We start from the raw sequence: 27,947 nt of genomic DNA on the forward strand, positions 1-27,947 counted from the left end.
GTACCTCTCCCTTAAGCAAAAGAATACTTTTCATGAATTCCTTATACATACTCAAACCTAATGTACACTTTTTTAGACTATCTCCTCATTAAATCCCTTGCCATGCCTTACCTGTCCATTAAATCCCTTGCCATGCCTTACCTGTCCATTAAATCCCTTACTATGCTAAACTGTCAAATAAAACCCATGTCATGCCTTACCTGTTCAAAGATTCCCTTATCTTGCCTTACTTGTCGATTAAATCCCTTGTCTTGCCTTACTTATCCATTAAATCCAAAGTCTTGCCTTACCTGCCCATTAAATCCCTTGTCTTGGCTTACCTATCCATTAAATCCCTTGTCTTGCCTTACCTATCTATTAAATCCCATGTCATGCCTTACCTGCCCATTAAATCCATTGCCATGCCTTACCTGCCCATTAAATCCATTACCATGCCTTACCTGCCCATTAAATCCATTACCATGCCTTACCTGCCCATTAAATCCCTTGACATGTCTCACCTGCCCATTAAATTCCTTGCCATGCCTTACCTGCCCATTAAACCCCTTGCCATGCCTTATCTGCCCATTAAACCTGCCAATTAAATCCCTTTACATGTCTTACCTGCCCATTAAATCCCTTGACATGCCTTACCTGCCTTTTAAATCCCTTGACATGTCTTACCTGCCCATTAAATCCCTTGATATACATGTACCTTACATGCCCATTAAATCCCTTGCCTTACCTGCCCATTAAAACCCTTGCCTTGCCTTACCTGCCCATGAAATCCCTTGCCATGCCTTACCTGTCCATTAAATCCCTTGCCCTCCCCTGAGCTGAGAAAGTCCTGATACACCAGGTTTGCCTTGGCCACCATTTTATTGACACATTCATGATATTCTGGATTAGAGGATGCAAACATAGCAATGGCTCCAAGAGGTACAAAATCCTGGGTCCAGAATGATGCATCCTGGGACTTGGGGGTTTGGGAATCATATCCATAAGGACTGAGACTGTAAATACATTTTAAACTGTCCATATACTAGACTAAACAACTTACTGGTATAATACGATTTCTTTGAAAAATTATTCATGAATGTGCAATAAACATACATAGTTTTTTTTTTTTCAAAATAGATTTTAATCTCTGAAAACTCTGAATTTGTATAGTGAGCAGAGCAATCTTTATGAAATTCCACAAACAATGAAAATATTGAGTGTAAATGTGTTTGCGTGTACAGGCATGATCCATATTTCCAAAAATACTGTAAACCAACTTTTATTCGCGTGCAAGAAATTTCCTCGAGTTTTGCGAGAGTCTCATTATCGCGAATATTTCTCGCCGAGAACCGATCCTTAAAGTCTCTGTTTCTATTAACAACAGATCCAAAAATGGCTTGATCGCGAAAAATTATTGTCACGAACTAGTTTACCCCTGCTAAATCACAAAATAAAGTCATCACAAATAAAAGTTGGTTTACAGTACATAAATTATTTTCCAGTGCGAAAAAAATTTAGGAGTATTTTATTGATTCTTTTCTGACTCACCTGGCAAGAAGGTTGACAGTTTCTGTACAGATCTGAGGGCAGGATACCAGTCTAAATGCGATGTGACCCACAGCACCAGGGTAATGGGTCCTCATCACCTGCTCAAATGTTGACTTGATCGTGCTGAAGTCACTTCTCTTGGAAGCTTGCACATGGTCAATATGCATGTCAAGCAAATTTCCTTAAAAATACAACAGACGAAATACTATTATTATTATTATTATTATTATTTTTTTTACCGATTTTGTGCACGCGATACGGCTTGACTCAAATTTTGATCTGATAGATATTTATTGAACCTTGTCGGAAATAAGTACGTCGTCACTTCCAAACGTGAGATATGGACGATTTACTGAGCATGATGTCTGAGATCTCCTCCTAAACGACTTAAGATATCGACTTGAGATTTTCAGTGAAGGTAGAGGAAGGATAGTAGATGTGACATTTTGCATATAGAGCTTTCCATAGCAGAAATGGTGTATCGAAAAATAGCCTCATACTCATTCGCAAAAATTGACACGTTTTCTTTTATATCTTTTTACCTGTTAATATTTTGTTAAGACATATATAATAAAAAATGTGCAATATAGTAAAACCTTTCATTTGATATCAAGTAAACGGGGTTAGTCCTTCAAATTAGGGGCATAGATTTTTTAACTTTTTTGTTTTTCAATATTTTCAAATGATATTAGTATAGTTGATAGAAACATTTCTTATTAGGCTGAATATATAATTCGTTTGTAAATTTATAAATTCAAACTCAAGATATTAACATTCAAAAATCTGAAGCGGAAATCCCTCGTCAAGTCCGACATTTCGCAATAGCGGCAGTCCCGTTTGCTACGAAAGTAACATAAGGAGCAATGAAATGTGTAGGGATACTTGGATTGTCACGTCGTAGGTTCGTTGCAATATTGTGTCAAACTACATTCATAATCCAAGGTCTCCGTACAAGTTTTCTTTAATTGGTTTTGGTTGTTTCTTAAAGTAGAAAAAAATTAATGTGCAAATTAAGTACACATTGATGATTTTATCTAAATCAAAAGGATTTAATCAAAATAGAAAAGGCATGATTCCATGATGTTTTATCAAAGATCATAGTCAAAGTCTCATCTTATCGAAAATTGGACAAACTCGTTGCTCGCAACGAGATATCAGTTATTATTCTTTTTTCTTCTTATTTCTTCTGCACTTTTTTTGTGGAAAAACTGTTCACCCAACTGAGCTAAAACCTTTTTAGGGTTAATAGGTGTGTAGTGTAGGTGTAAAGGTCATTTGCGTGCATACGCATGCACGTGCGTGCGCGTGATATGAGTGAAATGACTGATATATTTAATATAGCTATAACTTTTACATTTTTTAATGAAATGATTTGAAAATTATATAAAGATATAAATAGTGTAGATAATGTGACACTGTCAAATTAGCAAGAACTCATGCGCATGCACGTGCGCTTTGCTCTGATTGGCTGAAACAAAAATCTCAATATCTTCTCTGTTTTTTGACGAAATGCTTTGAAATTTAAGACATAGGCATGCATTAGGATATCGTACAATACGGTATAAACGAAATTTCATCAAAACGCGCCACGTGCGCTGATTGGCTTAAACTTTAAATGGCTATAACTCCCTTGTTTTTCAACCAAACAGGATGAAAATCAAACATATCTCCTAGAAGGAGGTATGGTCATCATGAACATGCTTGCACGTAAAACGTGCGCTGCTGATTGGCTGCAACAAAAATCTCAATATCTTTTTTGTTTTTTGACAAATGCTTTGAAATTTAAAACATAGGCATGCTTTGGGATATCCTACAATATGATATATAATAATTTTCATCAAATCACGCGAATGCACGTGCGCTGCAATCTGATTGGCTGAAACTTTAAATGGCTATAACTCCCTTGGTTTTCAACCAAACAGGATGGGATTCAGAACATAGATAGATATTATAGACTCCTACAACAGGGAATGGTCATCATGCACATGCATGCACGTGCGTGCACTTGAAATGAGTAAAATTCCAAATACACTAGATTAAACATATTTTTGGATTAAATGCTGTAATATTTAGTATATTAAAATATATCAATAGTGTAGAGAAGATGATATGGTCATTACGCACATGCATTCAAATGCGCATGCATGAAATGCTGAAATTGAATACTTCTGGTAAAACTTTGTTAAAGTCTTATTTAATGAAGCTTACAGGGAATAAGGCACCAAAAGGGAAAACACTTTTATGCTAATGTCCTGTTAATTTTTCCCGGCTCAGTCAGGTCACCTGGCTTGCTGCATGCACAATATCAGCTTACAATCAAGTCTGTTATCAAGACTCACTGGATTGTCAGAATCAAGTATCCTATTAAACATTTATTTTTCATAATAGCAGGTGAAGGTATTCAATACTTCTGCATGTTTTGTCTACCAATATTTCTAGAGGTATATTTGAGACAGCCCTTGTAAACTGTTACCTCCATGTAGGACCAGGAACAGGACGTTGGTCTTACAGCCCGCCGAGGGGGGAGGGGAGATCTCCTTATTCTGCTCCACATTGAAATGTTGCTGGCGGAAGTGTTCCATCTTCTTTACAAGGGATGTGTCTGTTGAGAAGAAACATAGTCGTTACTATATTAACAAGTCCATCCAGCTTCTTAAAACTTTCTACAGTATGTAACATGTTATAACCAAAAGAAAATTGCCATAATCATAATTTTACAATTGTTTCAACGAACAATGAACAGTAAAAAAATAAGTGGTCACTTTATCTCTACAATGACAAGTCTCTGAATGAAAGTGGTTGCTCTTCGTATTGTTACCTATCTGGTCCTCGGACACGTGTTGGACTGAGTATGTATCTTACCTATCTGGTCCTCGGACGTGTTGGACAAAGCATCCTGCTTCTCTACCTCATCTGCAAAATCTGATGTGTTGGATCGAAATTACCTTAATTGTCACTTTTTAAAATTCTACCAATAGGATCCAATTTTTTCATTTTTTATATCTGCAAAATAAAACAGGGATTATTAGCGTAGAAATTACGTTGTCATTTTTATCATTTGTCATTTTTAAAATTTAATACCAATATTGACCGATTTTTTTGCCATTTTTATATTTAATAGTAATATTGACTGATTTTCCAGCATTGAAGATATATCTGATATATAAAATCTGAGATGCAGTGTTAAATCATTTCAGTAGGACCAGTTGATTCTTGTCTTTACGAAGAGTGAACACTACTTACAAGGCTGCTCTTTCATAAGAAAAAAAATTGCCATAAATATTTAAGATACTTTTCTGAAAATTTCTCTGAACTTCTTGCATAGATATGAAAGCATTTTATAATTCTATGACTTCTATCTATATATTTATAAAATTAAAGCAGATAAGCTACAGGTATTTGAAATCTCTGCTTTTCTGTTTTTTTCTTTTGTCCAGAAAAGGCAACAAATTAAATACAATAAATTTATTTGGAGAACATATTCACATTCTTTCTTTCAGAAAAAAAGAACAAAAAAAAATCCCAAATCACAAAACAATCAATCGTTTATTGATAATCACACGGCAAGCATCCACAAAACCCTTCTCACTGCAGATCCCAAAGACAAGACATTAGTGTCAGGGGAGTACAGTGTAATATAGTTTGTTGTTTTATTGGTCAATACCATAAGTATACTTGTAACATAATTGAATGACACACATCTTTCATAGTAAAAAGGTTAATTATGGAGAATATACTGATATATTTGGACCGAGTTCAAATGACATGAGTCACATGACCTTGTAAGAATAGAAACCAAACGTTTTAAGTTAAATACTGGGTGGAAAGATATCAAACTAACATTTCCACCAGATATCAACTTACATTCCAGGTAAGTGATGTGTTAAAAAAAAGTTCGTGGACAAGGATTGAATGGTGATGTTACAATTAGGATAAACTGTCCTGAGATGTGATAGGTGAAGTAACATGGTTATAAGAAATAAAGATTGAAATACTTTACAAATAATCATACTTGTCAATTTACAAAATTCATTTTTGATTATGGTGAATGAGGTCAGGTTTCCTGATAAATCTAATTCATTATTTTGGGAGAAGAGTAAAACAGAGTATTATGTATATTAGTACATCTCATCAATAGTAAGTACTTATATTCAATCAAACTGCTTATTATGTACAATGTAACAAAGAGTACACTCCAGGATAAAGAAAAATTGCAGTGGCTCCAAATACACTGTACAACAAACCTTTTCCAGTCAAGCCTGGAATAAAATGGAATTACTGTAGCACAAACTCATGCACATTAACAATTTTTGAAAAGTGTCAGTACATAATTTTTTTTTGTATATCAATTGGCCCATGGGCCACAACATGCACCTGAGTCAATATGGCCCTGAAGAAAAAATCTACAGGTAATCAGCTTGTCAAATTTTTCACAACATTCCATGCTTTTAACATTAAGCATATTACACAGACCATGTGTAAGCTTTGAGCATGATCCTCAAGACTGAGTATTGAATCACTCGGCAGACTGGTCACACTTTGTGAGTACACTCACCTGAGTTAGGGGCCGAGTCTGATCCTTCATCAGACCAGAATGCACTCTCGTCGCACGGAGACAGGTGCCCTGTTAGACAACAAAGCTCACAGTAGAAGAAACAAACGAATCAGGCATGCATACAGGCTAGAACTTAGTTAAATCTTTACAACAGAAAATAAAGAAGCATTCAACACAGAAAAAACAAAATTATATATACAGTTATTTAAGAAAAAAACCAGATTTAAATTCATCAGAAAAAGAGTTTAGATCAATAATTGCAAGCATCAATGTTTGTAGAACTTCTACACAGACAAGACTTGTAGCAACAAAAACATAAATATTAGGAACGAAAAATGTGAATATTGCTTTGTACAAAATGGACAGGCTTTTAATAATTGTGTGAGGTGTTTACCTGTAAGAGTGACGTCTTATTTTATTCTACACACCTTTTGCGTCAAAGAATTCCTCATCCTCAGAGCTGGATTCCTGAAGCTGTTCCAGGCTCTCGAACATCCGGGAGGTAGAAATGTCATGGAAAGATCCTAAAAATAGACCAGAAATAGGTCAGGTTTGTGTAATTCTTATAAGTATTACAGTCAAATCTCATTATCTCAAACTCAACGGATCAAGAAAAAACTTTTGATTTAACTTTATAATATAAACAATAAAGTGCCACGCCACAGCATGATACGCCCGTCAAAAAATTACAATTATCTTAAACAATTAAAAGTGCAAGAAAATCATGTCAACCTTGGTAAAAATTTGTTTACATCTCCTGTGGTTTCATTAATTATCATATATTGCATCATTCAAACTCAACTGGTTGTGGATGCCAAAATGAAAAACAAAATTTGATTTATCCTAATTAAGCATTTGAGAAATATGAAGTTAAAAAGACACAAAGCTAATAGTAGTTAAGACTTCATTACTCCCAAGAGCTGAATTACCATAAAGCATGATATAAAACCATGGCATTTGGGATATCTGTAAAGTTCATAATATTATGTAATATCAAAATAGTTTATTATGCAAAATCAAATTAGTTTTAAGTTCAACATTTTAAAACTTTATAATATAACCAAAAATAATGAAAGTGAGTTCCACAATAAAATAAATCTCTGGTGTACCTTGTATCTTCATTAACATATACATTATAATTATACATGTGTATTATAAAACTTTCCTTCAAAGATTTGAAGAATCAGGATATGCCTAGTAAAAATAAAATAACTGTAGCGGCCTACTTTTTGTGAACACCTTCTACCCAAGATGTATCAGCACACAAAGTTTGGTAAGTCTAGGCCTTAGAGTATTAAAGTTATGAGCCGGACACGAGAAAAGCTAACAGACAGACGGACATGAAGCCTATAACATAATACGTCCCGTCTTAAGACGGGCGTATAAAAATAATTAAAATGAGTTCCACAATAAAATAAATCTCTGGTGTACCTTGTATCTTCATTAACATTTATAACCATACATGTGTATTATAAAACTTTCCTTCAAAGATTTGACAGGATATTATAAAAATTCCTTGTGAAAATGTAGTGGCCTCCCTATTTGTTAACTCTCCCTCCCACTCTCTCTCAGACATACTGGTGTAAAAGACAAACATTTCACTTGTGTTTATATCCTTCATGTATAGTTTCCATCACACCCTTAATTTCACAAGAAACAAACTCCACAAAATCAATCTCCTGTTTCTCCTATTTAAACTTACTTCTGGCTGAGATCAGCTGCCTAGAATTGTATCTTAAATCAGGAAAGATATTAGTTTTATTGTGAAAGGTAATCAATAACCTTGCCGAATTCTTACAACTCTTAACACTTTGAGGCTTTAGGACCATGAAGGGGCAGGCACATTAGGTATTAATGGCTATCTAGGAGATGCAGGACCAAATGTCTCTAAAGAGACTGTAGCTCAACTGTTTTTCACTAAAAATATATAATGTAGAAAAAACTCTTGGATTGTAACAGTTCGACAGTTTAATGTGTTTTCATATTTTTTCCCTAAATTAATGTATAAAGTTTATCTAGAAATCTGACTAGTGACTAGATCTGCTTGAGAAGTACTTCTTAAGATTTTTTTTAATATCCTAAGAATACCAATCATTAACATTCAAAACTGATTAGCAGCATAAGTTTCTTAATGTAGTTTTGTACGCTTATCAGAGGAAAACAAATATACAAGAAGTAGTGTTTTAAAAGAACTTCACATATTCTATTTCTTACATCAAACATGTCAAAGTAAACTGTCTTTAATTTACTGGAATAATGAAACAAAAGAAATTTTCATATTTGATACCTTGTGTGTCATTGTGTGACTAACACTTTATCAATATCAATATTTTGATTTTCTGAGACCCCTACTGACCTCCTTTGTGTTTTACTGATCCACTAAGGGAGCGTTTATGTATGGTCCCTGATGATGGCTTCCTGCCCTCCGGAGTGATTTTCCCCTGGTAATCAGGGTCAGATGCCTGTCGCTTAATGGCTGCAGCCTGGTCAAATGAGGTGGAGATCGGGATTTTAGGCATTTCTTTGACCTCTGTCTCATTCTCCCCTTCGGCTTCTTCCTCTGAAGTAAATTTCATTTTCTCCGCTAGAGCTAATTGAGTTTCCAGTTCTAGCCGCCGGATGTCACTGAGTTTGAGTCCGTAATACTCGTCCTGCCAGCACCAGGCTTGTCTGTGAGCTCGTAACATAGTTTTTCTTAGACCTGAAAAACATCAGCAGCATATGATTTCTTTTTCATAACAGTATTTCATAGTTAAGATTCAATAACACTCTGAGAAGAAAGATAACTCTTCCTGGGATCAATGGCTATGAATCCTTTATAAAATTGTCAAGTTAGTACTACTCTTTTTCAGAGTCTGGCAATTTCTCTTCTAACCAATAAAGAATAAGATAAGGAAATTATAACGGCTTGAGCATGTTGAAAAATTTCCAGATTTTTCAGTAAATCTTAAACAAACTATTTCATTTCAATATTCTAATGATTTAAAGATGACCATGCAACTGAAGATTGGGATGAAATTTTCTTCAAACAAGTTTAAGATCAAATGCTTCTATTCCTTTAAAGTCATGTTGTAACAAAAAATCTCTCTTTTTTTCATTACTCTCAAACCAAACATAAATTTCAGTAGTACTTCACCAACTAAAACTGAATTCACATAAAATCAAAAGCTGATTGTTAACATGTTCCATAACATACCTATGTCATGTATAAATCTCTCAATCTTGTTCTGCATCCCCCAGTATTTGAACTCGACTCGACACAGTTTGTATGCTGTCATGATACACTTCTTGCTTCCCGGGATTTTGGCCTCGCGAGCATACTCGGCTCGCCAGTTGTCTGTCAGAGGACCACGGCCCGTCTTCTGAGATTTGTAAATTTTTGGATCCTCCTCTTTTTTGTAGTCTCCGCTGGAGATGGGGTCTTTGACAATGTCTAAGTAATCTGTAAATTGACAAACAATAAAAACCAGATCTAGAAAGTTTTGCAAATCATCTTAATTCTTTTATAATAATTTTTGTAATTAATAGAAAGTTTTTCTCATTTATAGATAGGTGTATCTCATTGTAATACCGTATAAGCAGAGATTTTAGTGAGGATTTAATTTTGGCATTATTAGCTAGGGTGCTGAAATCGCTAAAATTAAATACATGTATCACTTAAAATTAATTGCTTTTTCTTTGTAATAGCTTCTATAGTGAGCATTTTTAAAATCGCTAAAATTACATTTTGCCAAGATTAAAGGACCAATTTTTAAGGACAAATCGCTAAATTTGCCTCTCGCTAAAATTTCAACTTATATGGTATATTTTTTTTCAAATACTGGTTTTGCTCATAAAAAAAAACCAAAACAAAACCAGTCCATTTTTGGCTTATAACATTTAAATTAAGAGGCTTATGTTTAGAAAGACCACAGATAAAACTTTTTTTGTACTATCACTATAGAACCATAAAAAATGTGAATTTATTGTTGAAGAAAAAACTGAATGATACATTAGTGTGACAATGTTCTTGAGAAGTCAATATCACTTTAATCAGACATCAATGTGCAGACATTATAGACTAAGTCTGTTTTTATCTTAAATGACAGTCTTTGCCATAGGTTAAGAATACCAATACAGTATTACACAAACACAGAGCTAAATATGGGTTTCTGAACTCCATAAATAGCCACAGGAGACAGTAATTAAGATAACAGCTGCAAAGAGTCTCCATCAGAAATAATGTATCAGTAAAGCATCCAGAGGTTTAGGGTCGAGACAGATGTTTATAAGAGATATAAAAGAAACTTAATTTATATATTTCCTGCATTATGAACTTTTTAATTGCTTATTTGAGGAAAATTCTAGTTTTTTTTTAAATTCATATGTGACTTTGATCTACAAGACTTGTTCAGAAAATTCTAAATGCAGCTGCATGCTACTGGTTTTCCCCAAATTCTGAGCTTTATACAATTTGTCTAGGATGCCTCACATTTTCTAGTGTATCAAATAAATTGAACTGGCATTAAAATAAAAACAAATAAAAAGCAAAAGTCATTTGATTTTGCCTCTTTTATATTTTTCCACTATTTTTTTTTTCAATAATGGCAGGTATGCCTCTGCTTTAGAGTTCAAATATACCCGGTAATAACTGTTTTTTTAGCTCACCTATGACCCCATTCTTGAGTTCACATGGGGTCAGATTGAATACATTATCTTACTGTTTTCTGAGCTCACCTATGACCCTGTTTCTGAGTTCACTTAAGAAATAAACAACAATGTTAAAAGGTTCTCTGAGAAAATGAACTTTTAGTTGGTCAAGTGTTCAAATCCTGTGAAGCCCGAAGGGTTAAAAAGGTTTAAGTGCGGTTTTGGGCTAGGATATAGTATTCAAAACATTATAACATCGTAAGAAGTTTTATTGTACAACTCGTGATTGAAAAATATTAGGGATGGCAATTTCTAACCGGTTAATCGATTAATCGGTCGGAACGATGCTAATCGGTTAGAAAATTCGTAATCGGTTAGTCGGAAAAAATAAAATTTATGTAAATTTGAGCGCAGTTTCCTTAAAATCCCCTACTTTTTTTTTTAGAAAGGAAAGCGCTGCATGCATATTTTTTGGTGTTTTTACACATCTTATAATTAAGAATATTTGGAGGAAATTATAGCTCTCCTGATTGAGATGACAGGATAATTGGTCAATTGGTAAAGAGTTAATTACTGTTTTTATAACTTCATGCCATTACTCAGATCGTCAAGTTGTTTTTTTAATGATATTAAAATCATCACCGTTAAGCACTTTTAATTATAGAATGTATATATTTTGCCGTTATCTATTAAATTATATTATCATAAGGACGTTGTAAATTGTAAATTAAAAGAAAGTTCAGACATTGACTACATGTAGTTCTGATTACGGTGACAGCGCATAATTAACTTCTTTAACATCTGCGTTGGAAAATTATCCCTGTCTGATTTCTCAAAGCAAGATTCATGGTTAACTTAATTTTTTCTTGTCTATTGAAATTGAAATAAAATATTCTCTTATGTACATAAAATTTCCCGATCAAAATAATAAACAGAATGTAACTTCTTACATCTTTTTAGCCTTTTTGTGTATATGAAAAGAAAAGTCAAAATGTATTTATCTTGATACGACTAACCGGTTAATCGGTCGGAACGTTTTGCGGTTAACCGATTAGCATTTCTGCAATCGATTGCCATCCCTAAAAAATATCCATATATTTTATTTATTTTACCTTTCTCATTAACTTAACATATCACCTCGCTCTGTGATTCGGTTGCATTATGACCTCTGACCCCCAAATAACATTCACATATGGGGTCAGATTGAATACAGTATCTTATTGGTTTCTCAATAGCTCACCTATGACCCTGTTCTTGAGTTCAGATGAGGTCAGATTGAATACATTATCTTCCTCTCCTCCATCATTGAGGTACCTGGTCTCTATTTCCAGATACAGTTTCTCCACAAAGGGGCACCTGTACCGAGTCTTTGTGTAGGGATAGGCATTCCAAGCCTCCTCCTCAACCCGAAGAGCGGATTTTGGCAGAATAGCTCGAAACCAGCCTAGAAATAAAAATCAAATAAATAAATAAACAGGTCAGGTTCCTGAGTTGCTATTCTGAGTGTTTGTTTATTTGAAATACTAATGTAGAACTTTTTTCCCCATGACAACAGAATTAAAGGTCATAAGATTACTTGATTACTTGTAACATAATAAATTCCCTGGATTTAGAACTCTCAGGGGCTTACAGCTGCTGCTACTGTCAACAAATGATGCTGATAGCAGAGATAAAGCAGGTGTTATTTCAGTGACCCCCAACAGCTAGGCACCCTTTTATGATGCATAAAATTTTCAAGTGCATTACATCAAAACACTTTATCATGAGATTATTAAACATAGGATAAATCCATTCCCAAATCTTTTGTATTCAAAAGACAAGAAAGTACCAGTAAATGTATCATTTCCAAATTTTCCTACATAGCCCTCTAATATATAACCTTTATTTGATCCTAGTTTTCTACCTGGTAAATGGCTTCCCACATTGTAGATTTTGAAGATATACTGGCCCTTCCCCCCACCTCCGCCCCTGGGACTAATCTGACCCCTTCCTACAAGGTAAATGGCTTCCCACATGGTAAATTTTGTTGGTATACTGACCCTTCCCCCCCCCTTCCCCCCAGGACTAATCTGACCCCTTCCTACCTGGTAAATGGCTCCCCACATGGTAGATTTTGTAGGTATACTGGCCCTTCCCCCCGGGACCGTCTTCGTACGGTTCATTTGTGATGATCTCCACTCCACTGCCTTCTCCATGGCTCTCTTCACGACTTTTTCTCTGGAAAATTGACAGAGAAAACCTTGAACATTTTGAGCAATAAATTTTGAAGAAAAAGCTAATATCCATTAAATATGGTTCTTTGGTATGAAACAAGGAATAATGTGACAGGGCTAACTTTAACACTTGATCCTGACCTAATGATTATTTTAAATTATTAATGACTAAAAAAAAATGTCTCAAGTCAAATTATGATACACTGTAGTCTAGCGGTATCTAGATTGTCAGCTTCAGTTTAATTCATAAGAATTTTCACATGAATCATGTGAACTGCTGTAAAACTTTATTATCTGAAATACATAGATATGTTGTATAGCTGAAAACTTTTTCTTTGATGTCTGAGTTTGTTTTATCAGTGACAGGAATTGAAGTGATTTGATTCTCCAAAACATTCATATCCAAAGATGCAAAAACTGAAACTATATATTTCTTTTCTTTAAGGTAGCCTGATTAACTCTAATCTGCCTTCCCCAGAAGTGTGAATTAACTTAATATAATGTTCTTTAAGTAATCAAATATACAACACTGTGTACGCCCGTCTCTGATTCTCAGCCATAGGACTGATAGGAGTACTAACGGACTGTACTGATATGAGAATTCTGTGTGATCTGTCGTAGTACTATGCCATGCTGAATTCGATCAGTGTGTAATCTATTATTTTTTGTTGGTAATTACAGTTTTAGATGAAGTCTGTAGACTGTTAGAGCCATATGATTATTATCATTACTGAAGCTGAAGGATTTCTCAAGCTTCCACATCAGCCATAAATTTACCATAGTATCTTCATTAAGATGTCATAAGCTTCAAAATCTCATCTACTTATTGTAGAAACTAGCTTTAGTAAGTCAAAAATAGCATTATTTGGTGCAACACAGTGACTTATTATACATTTCTAAAAAGCTGATTTAGGGACTCTATGTCCCCAACTTAGGAGAAAAAAGGGTGAATTTAGCCAGACAGAAATGCAGAGGAAGAAAGAAAGAAAAATCTTTGAATTAAAACTCAACAGGGGCCATTTAAATTTGAAATTTATTCTTTCTATAAAAGCTTTTTGTTGTCTGTTGAACATGTAGGTAGGAGGATTAAAACCTTATCCTGGTCATGGCCTTTTTTCTCTCTCGATCGTAGTATTTCTTGTAGCAATGACTAAACACTTGTAAATAAGTTATTTTCTGAAAACTATGTATGCAATATATGAATCGCAATAACCAAAAAGAACTTTTTCACCAGGGAACAATTTTATTAATTTAAATATAATTTTCAACCTTAATTGACTTTTTGACCTGAAAATCAGTAGGGATCTTCATTAACACATTGGGATGCGACATAAAAATAATTACTGCAAATTTAGCTAGCTCAAAGAAAATTTAATGGTAATATTGGAAAACCATATATATTACAATTTATTTTGTACAATGTACAATGAATTCTGATCTGAACTTTTCAAATTCAAAATCAATACTGGTATTTTCAAGGCCACATCTAATTGTGACCAAAATATTCATTGCAAAAGCTCAAAAGCTTTTTTTTTAAAAAATGCCTAGAAACAAGTGTTACACACAGACAGAATGTATGGATTTCTGACCCTGACCTTTAACCTTATTACCTCAAAATCAATTAGGGCTACTGTAAACGTATTACATTTAGCGGTGTATTCTAATTAGCGATTTTGGCGGAATGCAGAGTCCGCTAATTCAAGTACATCGCTAAATGTTTTGTATATTAATATTCATAACCAGCACATTCAGGTAGAGCTAAATCAAATCTACACTAACTTGTTAAAAATTGAATTTCCGCCAAATATCGTACACGCCAAATGTAATACATTTACAGTATTCTTTTAGACATGTAAATAGTGAAGGAATAAAATTTCACTGTGAATGCTCATCTGGAAACCAATTTTTCAATGTATGAACTTTTGACCTAGACCTTTGACTTTTTGTTTTCAAAATGAATTATCTTCTCTTTTAAAAGCCCAGTTGTGGAGTTGTGAAATTAAAATTTCATCAAACAGGCTCGAAGGCAATTTGAAATATCGACCAGACACACTTCATACAGCTCATAGACAGAACAAAATTAATATGTTGCATTGTCAATGAGAGCAGGGAAGAAAAAAAACTCCATAAATTGGTAGTCAAATTCTGAAAGAACTTCAAAAATATTCTAGTTTTAAATAACTTTGAAACCTTTGGATGTTCAACTAACAGAAAATGAATACTTTAAAAAAATTGTATACCATGACATACACATACATGTATAGTGACATTTTTACACCTGTATCATAATTCATTTAAATGAAGGAAAAGAGTTTGGAGTACATGTAGTAGCATTTTTGAAGAATTGAACAATTCAACAGCTAGATAAACTTGAATTTTTATTTAAATCATGACATGTCCCATGCAGAGAAATTAATAAGTCGGGACATGTAAGTTTAATTTGACAGCCTTGATCTGCATTGCTGGAACTGAAATAAATTTTGAAGAAAACAATTCTGACAGACAAGAGTCATTGTATCAATGGATAGACGCCTCTCGATCAATATAAATATGGCATACAACTAGACAACAATCAATCAATATTATTAACTCAGATCAATATTATAAACTCAGTCAGTTTTTTTTCAGACAAAACCATTTTCTTTTTTTTCATTTTCTTCAGACAGTACCATTTCCTTTAGGTTCTGAAGGAACCTTATAAACACCACTCAACATGCTCAATGTACATATTAATTTTCACCTGTCTGTTACTGATTTACAGGTATATAACAGACTCACCTGTATCATGTAGAGCTGGGCTATACGATATTCCTCCACGCTCATAGGCAGGGGGATCCTGTACTCCTTAATTAGCATCCTGTTAATTAATTCCTATTTTTAAATTAATGTTCCTCACTTGATGATCACATCACAGCTGACTCCCTAGTGTCCAGTCTGAATGACCACTCCATGTATAAACATCCACACACAACAAATCAATAACAGATTAATTAACACATTGTCATATTAAAGCTGCTGCTCGGATCCCCATTAATTAAGGTGAAGGAAGTATACTGCCTGCCAAGCCATCTTTAATTTCTGTCCGCATTTATCTGAAATATTAAAAAAAAATAAAATCCATTAGTGTCATTCGTTATATATGATGAATCAGGCCCTGTCTCAGAACAATACAAGACTTTTAATATTAACATGATCACCTGTAATAGACAATCCTAATACTGTGGTGATAATGTGCCATGGATCCGTCAGTTGTCAACATGGTACAACTATGTTCTATTTATTACCCTATCCTTTCAAAACCTCCCCCACCAAAACAAATACCAACAGTGGTATTAATACACAATGACTTGTACATAAAGCATTTTGACTTTCTGTAAAACATTACTCAAGATAAGTGGAATACAACTGCAAGGGCTGTGTCATTTCCTTTTCTAAAAGTTGTGATTTAATTTCCTGAAAAATGTCTTTCCTCTGGATCATGATAAAATCAGTTTGTTGTAGAAAAGCTTTGGTATATATGTCATATCAGCCTGCATGAATACATAGCTCAGATGGTATAACTAGAAGAGCACTACGCTGGGGTCCTGGGTTCAATTCCTGGCCCAGACATTTTCCTTTACCCTACTGCGTGTACGTATTTAATATATCTGATCCCTAAAATACTGTAAGAATGGTTCTATCTCAAATTTTTAAAGCAATGTTTTCCACTTACATGTAGGTGTACTTATACAAAGTACATTATCTGAATTTATCATCCATGCTAATAAATTGATTTTCTGATCAAAGACTCGAACCCAAGAGAGTCCTAGTCTGAAAACAGAACATTATCTACCCTGAATCGCATATAATTCTCCCAAAGATCACACCCCTAATACCAACATCCACAACATCAATTGGACTGAACCTTCTGTATAATGTTTTCCTCGGGGAATGAAATACTTATACCTAGGCACTTAGCCATGTCTACAGTCATTTAGCTACGCACAACCCTGTGCACTTTGGCTCTGATAGAAGGAGTTAGTGATGATAACGTCTGTATGTTTCCTTCACCCTTAGCTGCTACCACAAACTGCTACCACAAACTAGAGGACATTAATACACATAGTGCTTCTATCATCACTAAAGGTCACTCCTGGCAAGTTATTTATCCGATTTCCCAGCCTTATGAAATATGGTTACATCACATCAAATGGCACCAAAGAAATCTGCATATTTTTTTCTTTTGAATATCAGCACATGTACTTGTTCAAAGCTAGCTGTCACACATGCAGACAAGGTTAAATCTGTTGTCCTTTTGAGGTATTTTATTTATGTGTCCTGTTTAATATACCATGGTAATAGATTTAGTTAGAAATGGTTAGCTGTTAAACAGGTCACCGGTCACAAAGAGAACAGAATGATGTGTCCCTCAATACCTGGCATCGGTTGATTTCGTTGGGAGGTCAACTTTGACCAACAATAAATGTTTGATGGTGCCGTACTTCCTCCCCCTTCCCCAGCCAAAAAATACCCCAGTAATAGTTACCGTATAAGTGAAAATTTTAGCTAAACACAAATTCAGCGATTTCTACCTCAAACTGGTGGGTTTTTTTTTAGCGGGAAGTAGTTTAAGGGATTTTAAAATGCTAACTAAAAAAGCTATTACATGTAGTAAATAATAGTTATACGCAATTGATTTTCAGTGATATTCAATTTTACAATGTTAGCACCCTTGATAATAATGCCAAAATTAAATCCTCGCTAAAAAATTCTACTTATACATTACTTTAAAAAATGCATTCTTAAAAAAAATATCTTTTTAAAACATCACATATATATACAGCTAGATAACAATACTCACTTTGAATGTTACTTTCAATATCCATAATTTTGATTAAGAATCCAATCAAATCAAAGTTAACTGATTTAATTTAGTCAACATGTTCAATATCCTTTATAAGGTTCATACTATTAGATGAAAAGTTCTTTTAATATGATCGAATAAATTCCCTTTAATCCATGAACTGAAAAACTGGTCAATAATAATTTACAAAAGAATACAACAGATAATTAGTTACAAAGGTTTTAAGTTTATGCTACCCTTGGTAAGGTTTCTGAACTCTTGAAAAAATGCTAGATCCACATTAGATTATCTGCCTGAATGCAAAATCTGATCTCTTTTTGTTTTGGTCCAATCTGTGGAATGGACAATAAAAAATGTCCATTCATCCAAGCTTTATAATTCTGTTCTATATGGATTTCTGTCTGGTGGTAACATAATGAAGACTTCCGTTGTTATACTGGATTAAATCTGACAGCCTCCAGATGATACAGAAACTTTTTTACACTGATGAACCTCTGCCAATTTAAGCTTCATAAAGCTTTAAATTCAATCTTTTCATGAATAAAATATATTCAGTGAAACTAATATTCCATTCAGATATTAACTTTCTCAGAAATTTTGAATATAGTTCGAGGTAAACTTTAAGTCCCTAGCAATAGCTTCAGTTGTTAAAAAATATCTCATCTAAAATACTGTCTATTCCAAACAATATCTTTGGAACCTGATCATCTTAACAAGCCAAGGGTTTTTGGTCTGCTTCACTCCCCTTTATGTGGGGAGTGAAGCGGACAGAAAACCCTTGGTTTGCGAAGATGGAACCTGAGTGGTATATTAGTTTTACTGTACGTTAAAATGTTGGTTTTTCAATTGTTGATGATACTTTTTCTATCTTTAGAGTGTTCCAATCACAGATATTTATTTTGTAATTCTTTTACAGAGATGTCAGAGAGTTGATGTATCGAGGGTGTACCTAATTATGGCAGAAGCCTATCTTTTTGTTCTTAAGATATGACAGTAACCAGGGTAAAAGAATGGTGCAATAGACATGTTAGAATTTGGGGGGAAATGATGAGGATATTGATGAGTTTTGTATTCCTTTTGGAATATTGCAGTATGATTGGTGAATGCATGAGTAAATTCCATAATGGTGAAACCATGATGGCTAATGAAATAATTTTATATGAAATGGCATTCATTAAGTATGTCTTCATCATGTTAATAGATTTCATAATTTATATATAAAATAATACATATTTGTGTGAGAATTTGAAAGATAAAAAATTAATTTTAATTATTTGTGACAGGTTGCATATAGCATTCCTTATGAAGAAATTCTACAGAATATCAAGGTTAATTGTAAATGTATTACATTTAGCGTGTACGATATTTGGTGGAAATTGAGTTTTGAACAAGTTAGCGTAGACTGAATTTAGCGCATTTCTTGTCGTTCTTATTTACGTATATAAGTACAAAACATTTAGCGTTGTACTTGATTTAGCTGAAGTATCTTTCCGCCAAAAGAGCTAAAAAGAATACACAGCCAAATGTAATACGTTTACAGTATACAATATATCAGTCTCCAACTGGACTTAACCTGTGCCTGAGTCATTATAATTATATACTCTGATAAATATCTTTGTAAAGTAGAACTTTATGTGCACCCTCAAGGAGTTTCATCTGACAGGTGTATAAAATTATTTCCCAGTGATGTTGTTTAAAAAGTGATGTCTTTTACAATATTACATTTAAAATTTCTTCACACTATATTAAATTAATGTACCTTTAATCCAAACTTCTGTCATACATTAAAATTTTAATATCTCTTCAGACTTTTAAAAAGCAACAAAAGAATTAGGATTGAAAAGTTCACACGATTTACTATACAGTAATACTAAAACAAGTCAATATCTGTCAGACAATATTACTCTAAGGTATTGAAATATATCATATATCTGACAATATCCACAATCAATATGCAAACACAGAAAAAACAACAGAGTCTGCACAATCATGTCATCAAAACAGCTGAACAGTTACCGCTAATACATGAGCATGGACATCCATCAAAAAATTTTCTATATCAAATTATACTACGTTATAGTCATTATCACATGGTCATGATGCGAAAACATTGTAAATTCTATGATCATGAAATAGCTGTTGAACTTTCCTGTGATAATATATATAGCCTGGAAAGTGTACAGCATCATCCAGGAGACTGTAATCATTAACTGGAATATTCAGTGCCCTATCCTCACCTCTGTAATAAAGGTGTACCTGGTACATGTCTATAATTCATACATGATGAACATAATCACTGTTCATCAGACCTCATTAAAAAAAATATTCATGAAGTGTTCCCCATTATATATAGATACAATAGTATTCTGCATTGTATTTTTATAAGAGAAAATTTCCTACCCATCACTGCCAGTCTAAATTAACCATACAACAGGCATTAGTCTATTAATTCTACATGATTTAGTGTTAGGTCTATACAGCTTCCTCAAATCTGGCATAGGCATCTTCACGAAAAAAACAAGAAGCACACAAATTATTACCGTAATATAGCTGTTACAAGATCTCAGCTGATATGGCAGTGAGAGAGAGAGAGAGAGAGCAGTGAAAAATTCCAGGGATCTGTAACAGCTCATTTAAACCATAATAAAGAAACACATATAATCTTCACTTACTGTCTTTAATTAAACTCTGACAAGGATAATATCAGAGTCCAATTTCTTACATTATTAACAAAGAATGATGATGTCATTATGTGACACAGGAAGAATTATAAATGTATTGTAACCTCAGCATTTAAAATCGAGTCCTGCTTGTTCAGTAAGTTCATGGTCACCTCTAGCTAGCTAGTTCACCCCTGTATTACAGTGCTCTGTGGTAATGTCCTGTTAACTATACACTCGTCTTGGTATTCCACCATATTTCTTTCTGTCTACTTCATTTGTTAAACAAGATTTTACCAGATACACTAAACAGAAAACAATTAAGACTATACACTATCTAATGCTACTCACCCACTGCTTTGTATGGCACACACAGCTTCAGGCCAGCAATTCCTGTGTATTCCAAAAACTTCACACTCCAACAAAATCAATGGCGGAGATTTCCTTCAGATTACACCACAAATTCCTCCATGTTCTTTAAAAAATCTGGAAAATTTTTAAGAAGAGGCTATAAGTGTCCCTTGTTGCTGCTGCTGATGGCTCATTAGCATCGGCGAGATAATTATACACGGAATCAATAGTTCCATCTACCCTTTGTAGCCCTATAGCGGGCTCAGCTTCTACGCACCAATATTGATCCTAAAGCTCGTTCCACATATACACAACTACTACCTTTAAAACATGCAATAATTCCAACTTTATTTATAAATAAAAAGTGTGTGGGCAGGGTGGTCGCGATGAATAGACATCTTCCCAGTCACATTAGAGTGCTTTCTTGATATAATTCATAAAGTCCTTTCCTGTTCCAATCAATGAAAACTTCTATACATTTCCAATTCACATAAGTATTTTATATTATCCAATATATAGCTATTAAATGAAGCTACAACTGTTTGCATGCAGGAATCTAATTTGATTATTATTAAGTACAACAAAACCACATCTGTTTGATATGTCATAAATTTTGATACCTCATTCAGTGCTGAATACTTATACAGCATCATTATAAAAAATCTTAAGTATTAGTAAGATATATTTTAAAGAAATTTGTTGTCATGCTTCGAATGTCCATGTTTGTTTAGCTAGAGAAAAGATTACCACTTTCATAAAAACATAGGTAATCAGAGATTACAGAGCTCACCTCAACGAATGTTGTCTTTAAGTAAGGCAAAGTCACACAATTAACCAACAAAAAGTGTACATTCCAGAAATGAAAATATTTAAGCAATTTTGATCGAATACATTGAAATAGACCTACATAAAAAATTTAAACTAGTTGTTCATGAAAATGTAATTAAAATTAAGCATCTGAAGCAAATTTGAGAGTTTTCATCTCCTGATGCAACATTTGTGCAAGTTTGGTTTGGTTTATACAATGTTATATAAGCCTTCAAGTTTTTTGGTAATTGACCTGCACCCATAACTTTTACCCGGTCTATTATCTGAAAAAATGTATGTCGAATTCAGCATCCAAAGTAAGTCCATTAGTGTGCATCCTAAGATGTATCGTCCATGCAAGTTTGCTCATTATAGGGCTCATAGTTAATTGGAAATGATACATTCATCACAAACTAACATTTTCACTCATCCACAAAATGTAGGTCAGATTCAGCATCCGAAGCAAGCCTGGTAGTATGCATCCTTAGATAATCATACATGAAAGTTTGGTCAACATAGTGCTAAAAGTTACTTGCAAAAGAAACCTGCACCAAAAACTTTAACCTGTTCACTCAACCAGACAATGTAGGTCAGATTCAGCATCTGAAGCAAGCCCGGTAGTATGCATCCTTAGATGTATCATCCGTGCAAGTTTGGTCATTAAAGAAGTCATAGTTACTTGGAAATGAATTATGCATCAAAAACTTTAACCTAGCTGTTCACTCAACCGGAAAATGTACATTGTAGATCAGATTCAGCATTCGAAGCAAGCCTGATAGTATGCATCCTTAGATGTATCATCGATGCAAGTTTGGTCAACATAGGGCTTATAGTTACTTGGAAATGAAACCTGCACCAAAAACTTTAACCTTAACACTCAACCGGAAAATGTAGGTCAGATTCAGCATCCGAAGCAAGCCCGGTAGTATGCATCCTTAGACGTATCATCCATGCAAGTTTGGTCAACATAGGGCTTATAGTAACTTGGAAATAAAACCTGCCCAAAAAAATTTAACCTGTTCACTCAACCGGAAAATGTAGGTCAGATTCAGCATCTGAAGCAAGCCTGATAGTATGCATCCTTAGATGTATCATCCATGCAAGTTTGGTCAACATAGGGCTTATAGTTACTTGGAAATGAAACCTGCACCAAAAACTTTAACCTGTTCACTCAACCAGAAAATGTAGGTCAGATTCAGCATCCGAAGCAAGCCTGGTAGTATGCATCCTTAGATGTATCATCCATGCAAGTTTGGTCAACATAGGGTTTATAGTTACTTGGAAATGAAACCTGCACAAAAAAATTTAACTTGTTCACTCAACCGGAAAATGTAGGTCAGCTTCAGCATCCGAAGCAAGCCTGATAGTATGCATCCTTAGATGTATCATCCATGCAAGTTTGGTCAACATAGGGCTTATAGTTACTTGGAAATGAAACCTGCACCAAAAACTTTAACCTGTTCACTCATCCGGAAAATGTAGGTCAGATTCAGCATCCGAAGCAAGCCCAGTAGTATGCATCCTTAGATGTATCAACCATGCAAGTTTGGTCAACATAGGGCTTATAGTTACTTGGAAATGAAACCTGCACCAAAAACTGCACCAAAAATGTTAACCTGCTCCAAAAACATTAACCTGGCCATTCCTTTGCTGAAATTGCAGCATCTGAAACTTTGACTGGTACAATGAAACACATTAGAAGCATCTTCCATGCATGTCTAATCAATATAGGACATATAAATACTTAAAAAGAAAACTGCTCCAAAAAACTTAACCTGGGACGCCAACGCCGACACCGACGCCGACGCCGAGGGTATTACATAAGCTCCCCCAACTTCGTTGAGGTGAGCTAAAAATAAGTTTACAAATCTGAGGTAAAAAAAAGACAAAAGCATGGATAACTTCTGGTATAACTTCTATATAATTGAAATTCACCAAATTAAACTTTTTCTAATTAACACACAGTTTTCAGTTTATTTGGCAGTATTAAGTAATTTGGATGAGTATATATCTCCTGTTTTCTCTGCCCAGTCTGCGATAAATCTGCAGTTCAGCTATCGATTCTGTGTTCTCAAGGCTTTCCCTACATGGAAAATCTCAAGAAACCACCAAGTGATATTGGCAAGATCTACCAGGATCAATCACATACACCCATGTCATATAAAATCCTCCATACACTGTCACATGATAATTTACTAAGGTTCAAAATACTAGAACCTTGAAAATACTGGAAATAGGGTGAAAATACTGAACACTGCTTATGACAAAACTTGCACAAAATTATAATTGACAAAATTATGCCAAAATTAAAAGATATATCATATTTTCATAAATAAATTTCAAATAAACAAATGTACAATAGCATGTAGTGTTATTAGTTGCTGCATGCATATAAATTTCCGGTCTGCATTAAACTCTGAATTCTTGCTCTGTATTAGATGAACAGTTACAACTCAGGGCTAAGCAGAACAATTATAAATGTTAGGCTAGTGAGCTGCCAATATTATGAAATGATAAATTGTGAAGTGGGGGTCTTGGGACTGCCATATAGATCTGCTAAATATTTTTTCCCATTGATTTAGATCACAAGAGAAGGGGACAATGACAATACAAGCAAGAGCTTTAAGGGTTGTATCTTTAATTATTATGGAAGTGAAGAATAAAGGTGGAACCTGGTATTTTTAACTTTGCATGGAGGAAAGAGGAAAACAGGGGAATAAATAGAGAAATCTTAAAGTGTATTTTAGCTGCTGAAACTTATTATGAGCCCGATGCAAAAATCTTTAGGGTTAGCAGCTCTTAAGAAATCATGGATCCGATATTCCGATATGGATTGAAGTGTCAATGTCACACACAGTTGGCTTTGATTTATGTTCTTTCCCTTTGACATGTCTTAATTTTAACTTATTTAATAGCAAATTCTTCAACACCAATGGTGTGTGCTATACAGATACCCAGATGATCAATGAATATACTTTAGTAAGTTAAGTACTTTATACATGTATATAATCAGTATGGTAATGAGAATAAATAACAAATTTGTTTCAATATGGTATAGTATCATGAATACTAAGCTAACCAGAGTATTTAAGAATCACTATTACATACACATACTGTATTTTACCGGTAAACATTAATTTTGACGTAAACCAAGATAGCATGGTTTTTAGGGATGGGTATCGCCAAAAATTTCGTATCGCGATATATCACGGTTTTTCCCCACAATATCACGATAATATCATGATATTTTTTAAAGCAGTTTTTACAATGATTTTATATGAAAAGTCATTATTTTTCTAAAAAATATGCCATAAAAACAAAATTTTACTTTCTTGAAATTTTTATGTATATAAAATGAATTATGTTTGGACGGTAAGATGCCGTTCTTTTCACTTTTTACAACATTTTTTATACGTTCTGTAATTGTAATTTGAAAGATTGAACAAATAAATGAATAATTTCTGGACTTTATAATATTTAACTAAAGACCGGTATTTAGGTCTCCGTATCACGATACGTATCGCGCAACAAAAAATCGCGATATACCGGTATACCGATAAAATCGCACATCCCTAATGGTTTTAGAAATAACTTCTGCAATTAATTTATATCCTATAGTTTCTACTTTTGCATCCTATATAGTGGGAAGTGAACTATACAGAACAAAGATCTCAGATTTTTTTGTTACCTTGATTTACTGCTCAGAATGTTCTTATAAGGCTTATTCCTATCTCAAAATTCATTCTTCATTAGGATGTGCACTAGACATAATAATGCTACAAAATCATTGAAGAAAACATATGTGAATTAAAAACATCATCACTATAGGAGTTGAAATAAAAAGGTTGTCTTACATTTACATGTAGTCTGTTTACTCCAAGCATGTTGAAATATAAACACTCTCTAAGCATGTTAAGATAAACTGTCTGAATAGATGCTAATTTTTAAAACTTTACTAAGACAGTCTGGAGATTCAAAAGTTTAGCTGATAAAATTTTCTTCATATACCAGTGTATCCTGTAGTAAAGAGAGTTTCCCTTTTTAATCCTTATAACTGGGACAAAAATAAAATCAGTGCAGTTACTTAGCTTAAATGCATCAGAATAGCCCCCCCCCCCAATTTGCCTGCCACCTACATGCCCAGGAATACAGGAAAGGACTTTTAAACAATGCATTTTCACAACAAAATCAATAGTCACATTCTATAGCTAACACCAGTGAATTTCACGTTTTAGAAAGGAATCCTTGATCATTATGATAATTTTTTTTTAATTTATCTGCTTAATACTCAATGGCAGAGATGAAGATATTTTAAGAAATAATGCACTTTCAATATACATGCATAAACAATTAAGTTAGTTTGTAACTCAATAAACAATGAAGTTCTTCCCCTTTACAACAGAACCCTGTACTTATGGGCCATATGAATTTATTTTAATGATTTTAAAAGAGGCTCCCTTACCTATCATAACTACATCCTTAGTTTATTTGCTTTACACTCAGGGGACAGAGAAAAAGATTTTCTAAGAATTAATGCAATTTACTATGAAATATGTGGAAATATGAACAGTATTTGGGAGAGGACTATCTAAGTTTTTGGAACTTGTGTCCAATCCCTTTGACTTGTTGTCAATAAAATATGTTCAAAACAACAGTATTTGAGCTCAAATGTCCATAAAACATTTGATTGATAGAGCCCCACCCAACTCAAGAACCCCTGACGTTGGGGCCATGAATTCCAATATGGGTAATGGAGTAAATGGACCCCAAAAAACCATTTGGTGAACTGGATCCAACCAGTTATTACAACAGAACATGTACTATACCCATGAGTGACTTATAAAACCGTCATAGCTGGTAATGTAGTGAATAGGTTTACTGGTTGGACTTGACTGACTTTGAAGCATGCTGGCAAAGGTGGGGGGCTATGAAGTCAGGGTGTAAGGTCATATTGAATACTGTAGACGTACTTTTTTCCACGAGGTCATAATTCGCGGAATCTTAATTTCTGTTCAATCCGCGTGTAGAAAATAACGCGGATTTCCTATATTGTCACTATATACCTTATACTTATATTAAGTACGCTTGGACAATTTTCTGCGTAAAAATTGTGGCCGCGTACATAGCGTAAATTAATACCATGTGGAAAAAAGTACTTCTACAGTACATTAACATATGCACATTTTTACTACATTCCTCCCCATCTTATTTTATGAAGTTAGTTGCAAATTTAATCAGAGGAAAGTGGGCCAATAATATAATTATACAGTAAAACTTGGTTAGTACGAACGCGGATATTGCAGATTCACGGATATAGTGAAGTTATCTTGGATCCCCAATTTAATAAATTTAATGAATCCTTATACGGATATAACGAATTACGGATATAGCGAAGTAATTTCACAGGTCCCAGTGACTTCGTTATAAACGAGTTTTACTGTATACATTGTATACATTATGCATATATATTCACTATGACCTTACACCCATGCCAGCACGCATCCCACTTCAGCAGACAGGGAGAGACATTAACTTTTATATTCACTTGTCCTTCGGGCAAGTGAACTACAATTTTGACTTGTCCGAATGCAAAACTTGGTAGCCCAAAATTTTTAAAGAGGAAAATACCAATTACTGTATCTCAGTTTTGTTGTAAATATTAAAGAGTGACAAATTAATTTCCATTTTGCAGTAAACTGCTGGAAAAAAGTTGATATGACAGTGAAGCTACATTTTTTAAATATATAAACCACTTTCCATCATTTACCATCCTAAAAACACACAGAGTACTGCAGGAATATTAGTTTCATATGATTTTTTCCACTGGGCTAAAAAATTGAAGGCACGCTAAAAGGAAAACAGTTGCCATGTTTTGAATCAAGATACATCATGCACCAAAAATAATTGGTGTTCCATATATTCCGTAAATGAGTAAACTATTCTGTAATATCTATATTATAATAAGATTGTAATGTAAGTTGTCTGACGGAGAGCATTAGAAATGTAAACTACAAACGAAAACAGAATAATGAACCCAATTTCTGAATAAAGGAATAATCCAAGAAATGCTACTGAGGGACTCCGAATGCAAAACAATGTCCCGTTTTGGGCGGAAATCAAGTGTTTAATTTATTTTGGTGTTTAGGCCATAATAAATAAATTGCTAGATTCTCTTCCGAATTTTTTTAAAAATCGAGGCGGGCGGGCGGGCGGCTTTTATTTTATATTTTATTTTTTTAATTTTGCAGATTTTTTATTGACCTGGTCAATCGGTGTAATTTTATCTACTATAGCCGAATAAAAGTCATAGTAAAGGTTCAATTATCTCTTACTTCACATCATCACCAATCTTTTTCAACCAA

General features: G+C 33.9%; 1 protein-coding gene across 1 annotated transcript in view; it reads right to left on the bottom strand.

Annotated features, from left to right (window-relative positions):
• Window positions 1-27,947, bottom strand: part of LOC134263286 (protein retinal degeneration B-like) — a 40,335-nt gene that overhangs the window by 10,673 nt on the left and 1,715 nt on the right. Inside the window, exons 2-13 of the mRNA XM_062745615.1 lie at window positions 20,779-20,913; window positions 15,703-16,016; window positions 12,796-12,928; window positions 11,952-12,155; window positions 9,279-9,524; window positions 8,439-8,783; window positions 6,511-6,606; window positions 6,083-6,151; window positions 4,390-4,440; window positions 4,001-4,129; window positions 1,528-1,708; window positions 785-992 (exon numbers count right to left, since the gene is read on the bottom strand). Of these exons, the coding sequence (XP_062601599.1) occupies window positions 785-992; window positions 1,528-1,708; window positions 4,001-4,129; window positions 4,390-4,440; window positions 6,083-6,151; window positions 6,511-6,606; window positions 8,439-8,783; window positions 9,279-9,524; window positions 11,952-12,155; window positions 12,796-12,928; window positions 15,703-15,780 (1,740 nt within the window). The 5' untranslated portion in view covers window positions 15,781-16,016; window positions 20,779-20,913. The remainder of the gene's footprint in view (window positions 1-784; window positions 993-1,527; window positions 1,709-4,000; window positions 4,130-4,389; window positions 4,441-6,082; window positions 6,152-6,510; window positions 6,607-8,438; window positions 8,784-9,278; window positions 9,525-11,951; window positions 12,156-12,795; window positions 12,929-15,702; window positions 16,017-20,778; window positions 20,914-27,947) is intronic.

This window comes from Saccostrea cucullata, unplaced genomic scaffold (genome assembly GCF_032062105.1).
Source record: "Saccostrea cucullata isolate Sc308-1 unplaced genomic scaffold, CSIRO_AGI_Scuc_v1 ctg346, whole genome shotgun sequence".
Taxonomy (NCBI): domain Eukaryota; kingdom Metazoa; phylum Mollusca; class Bivalvia; order Ostreida; family Ostreidae; genus Saccostrea; species Saccostrea cuccullata.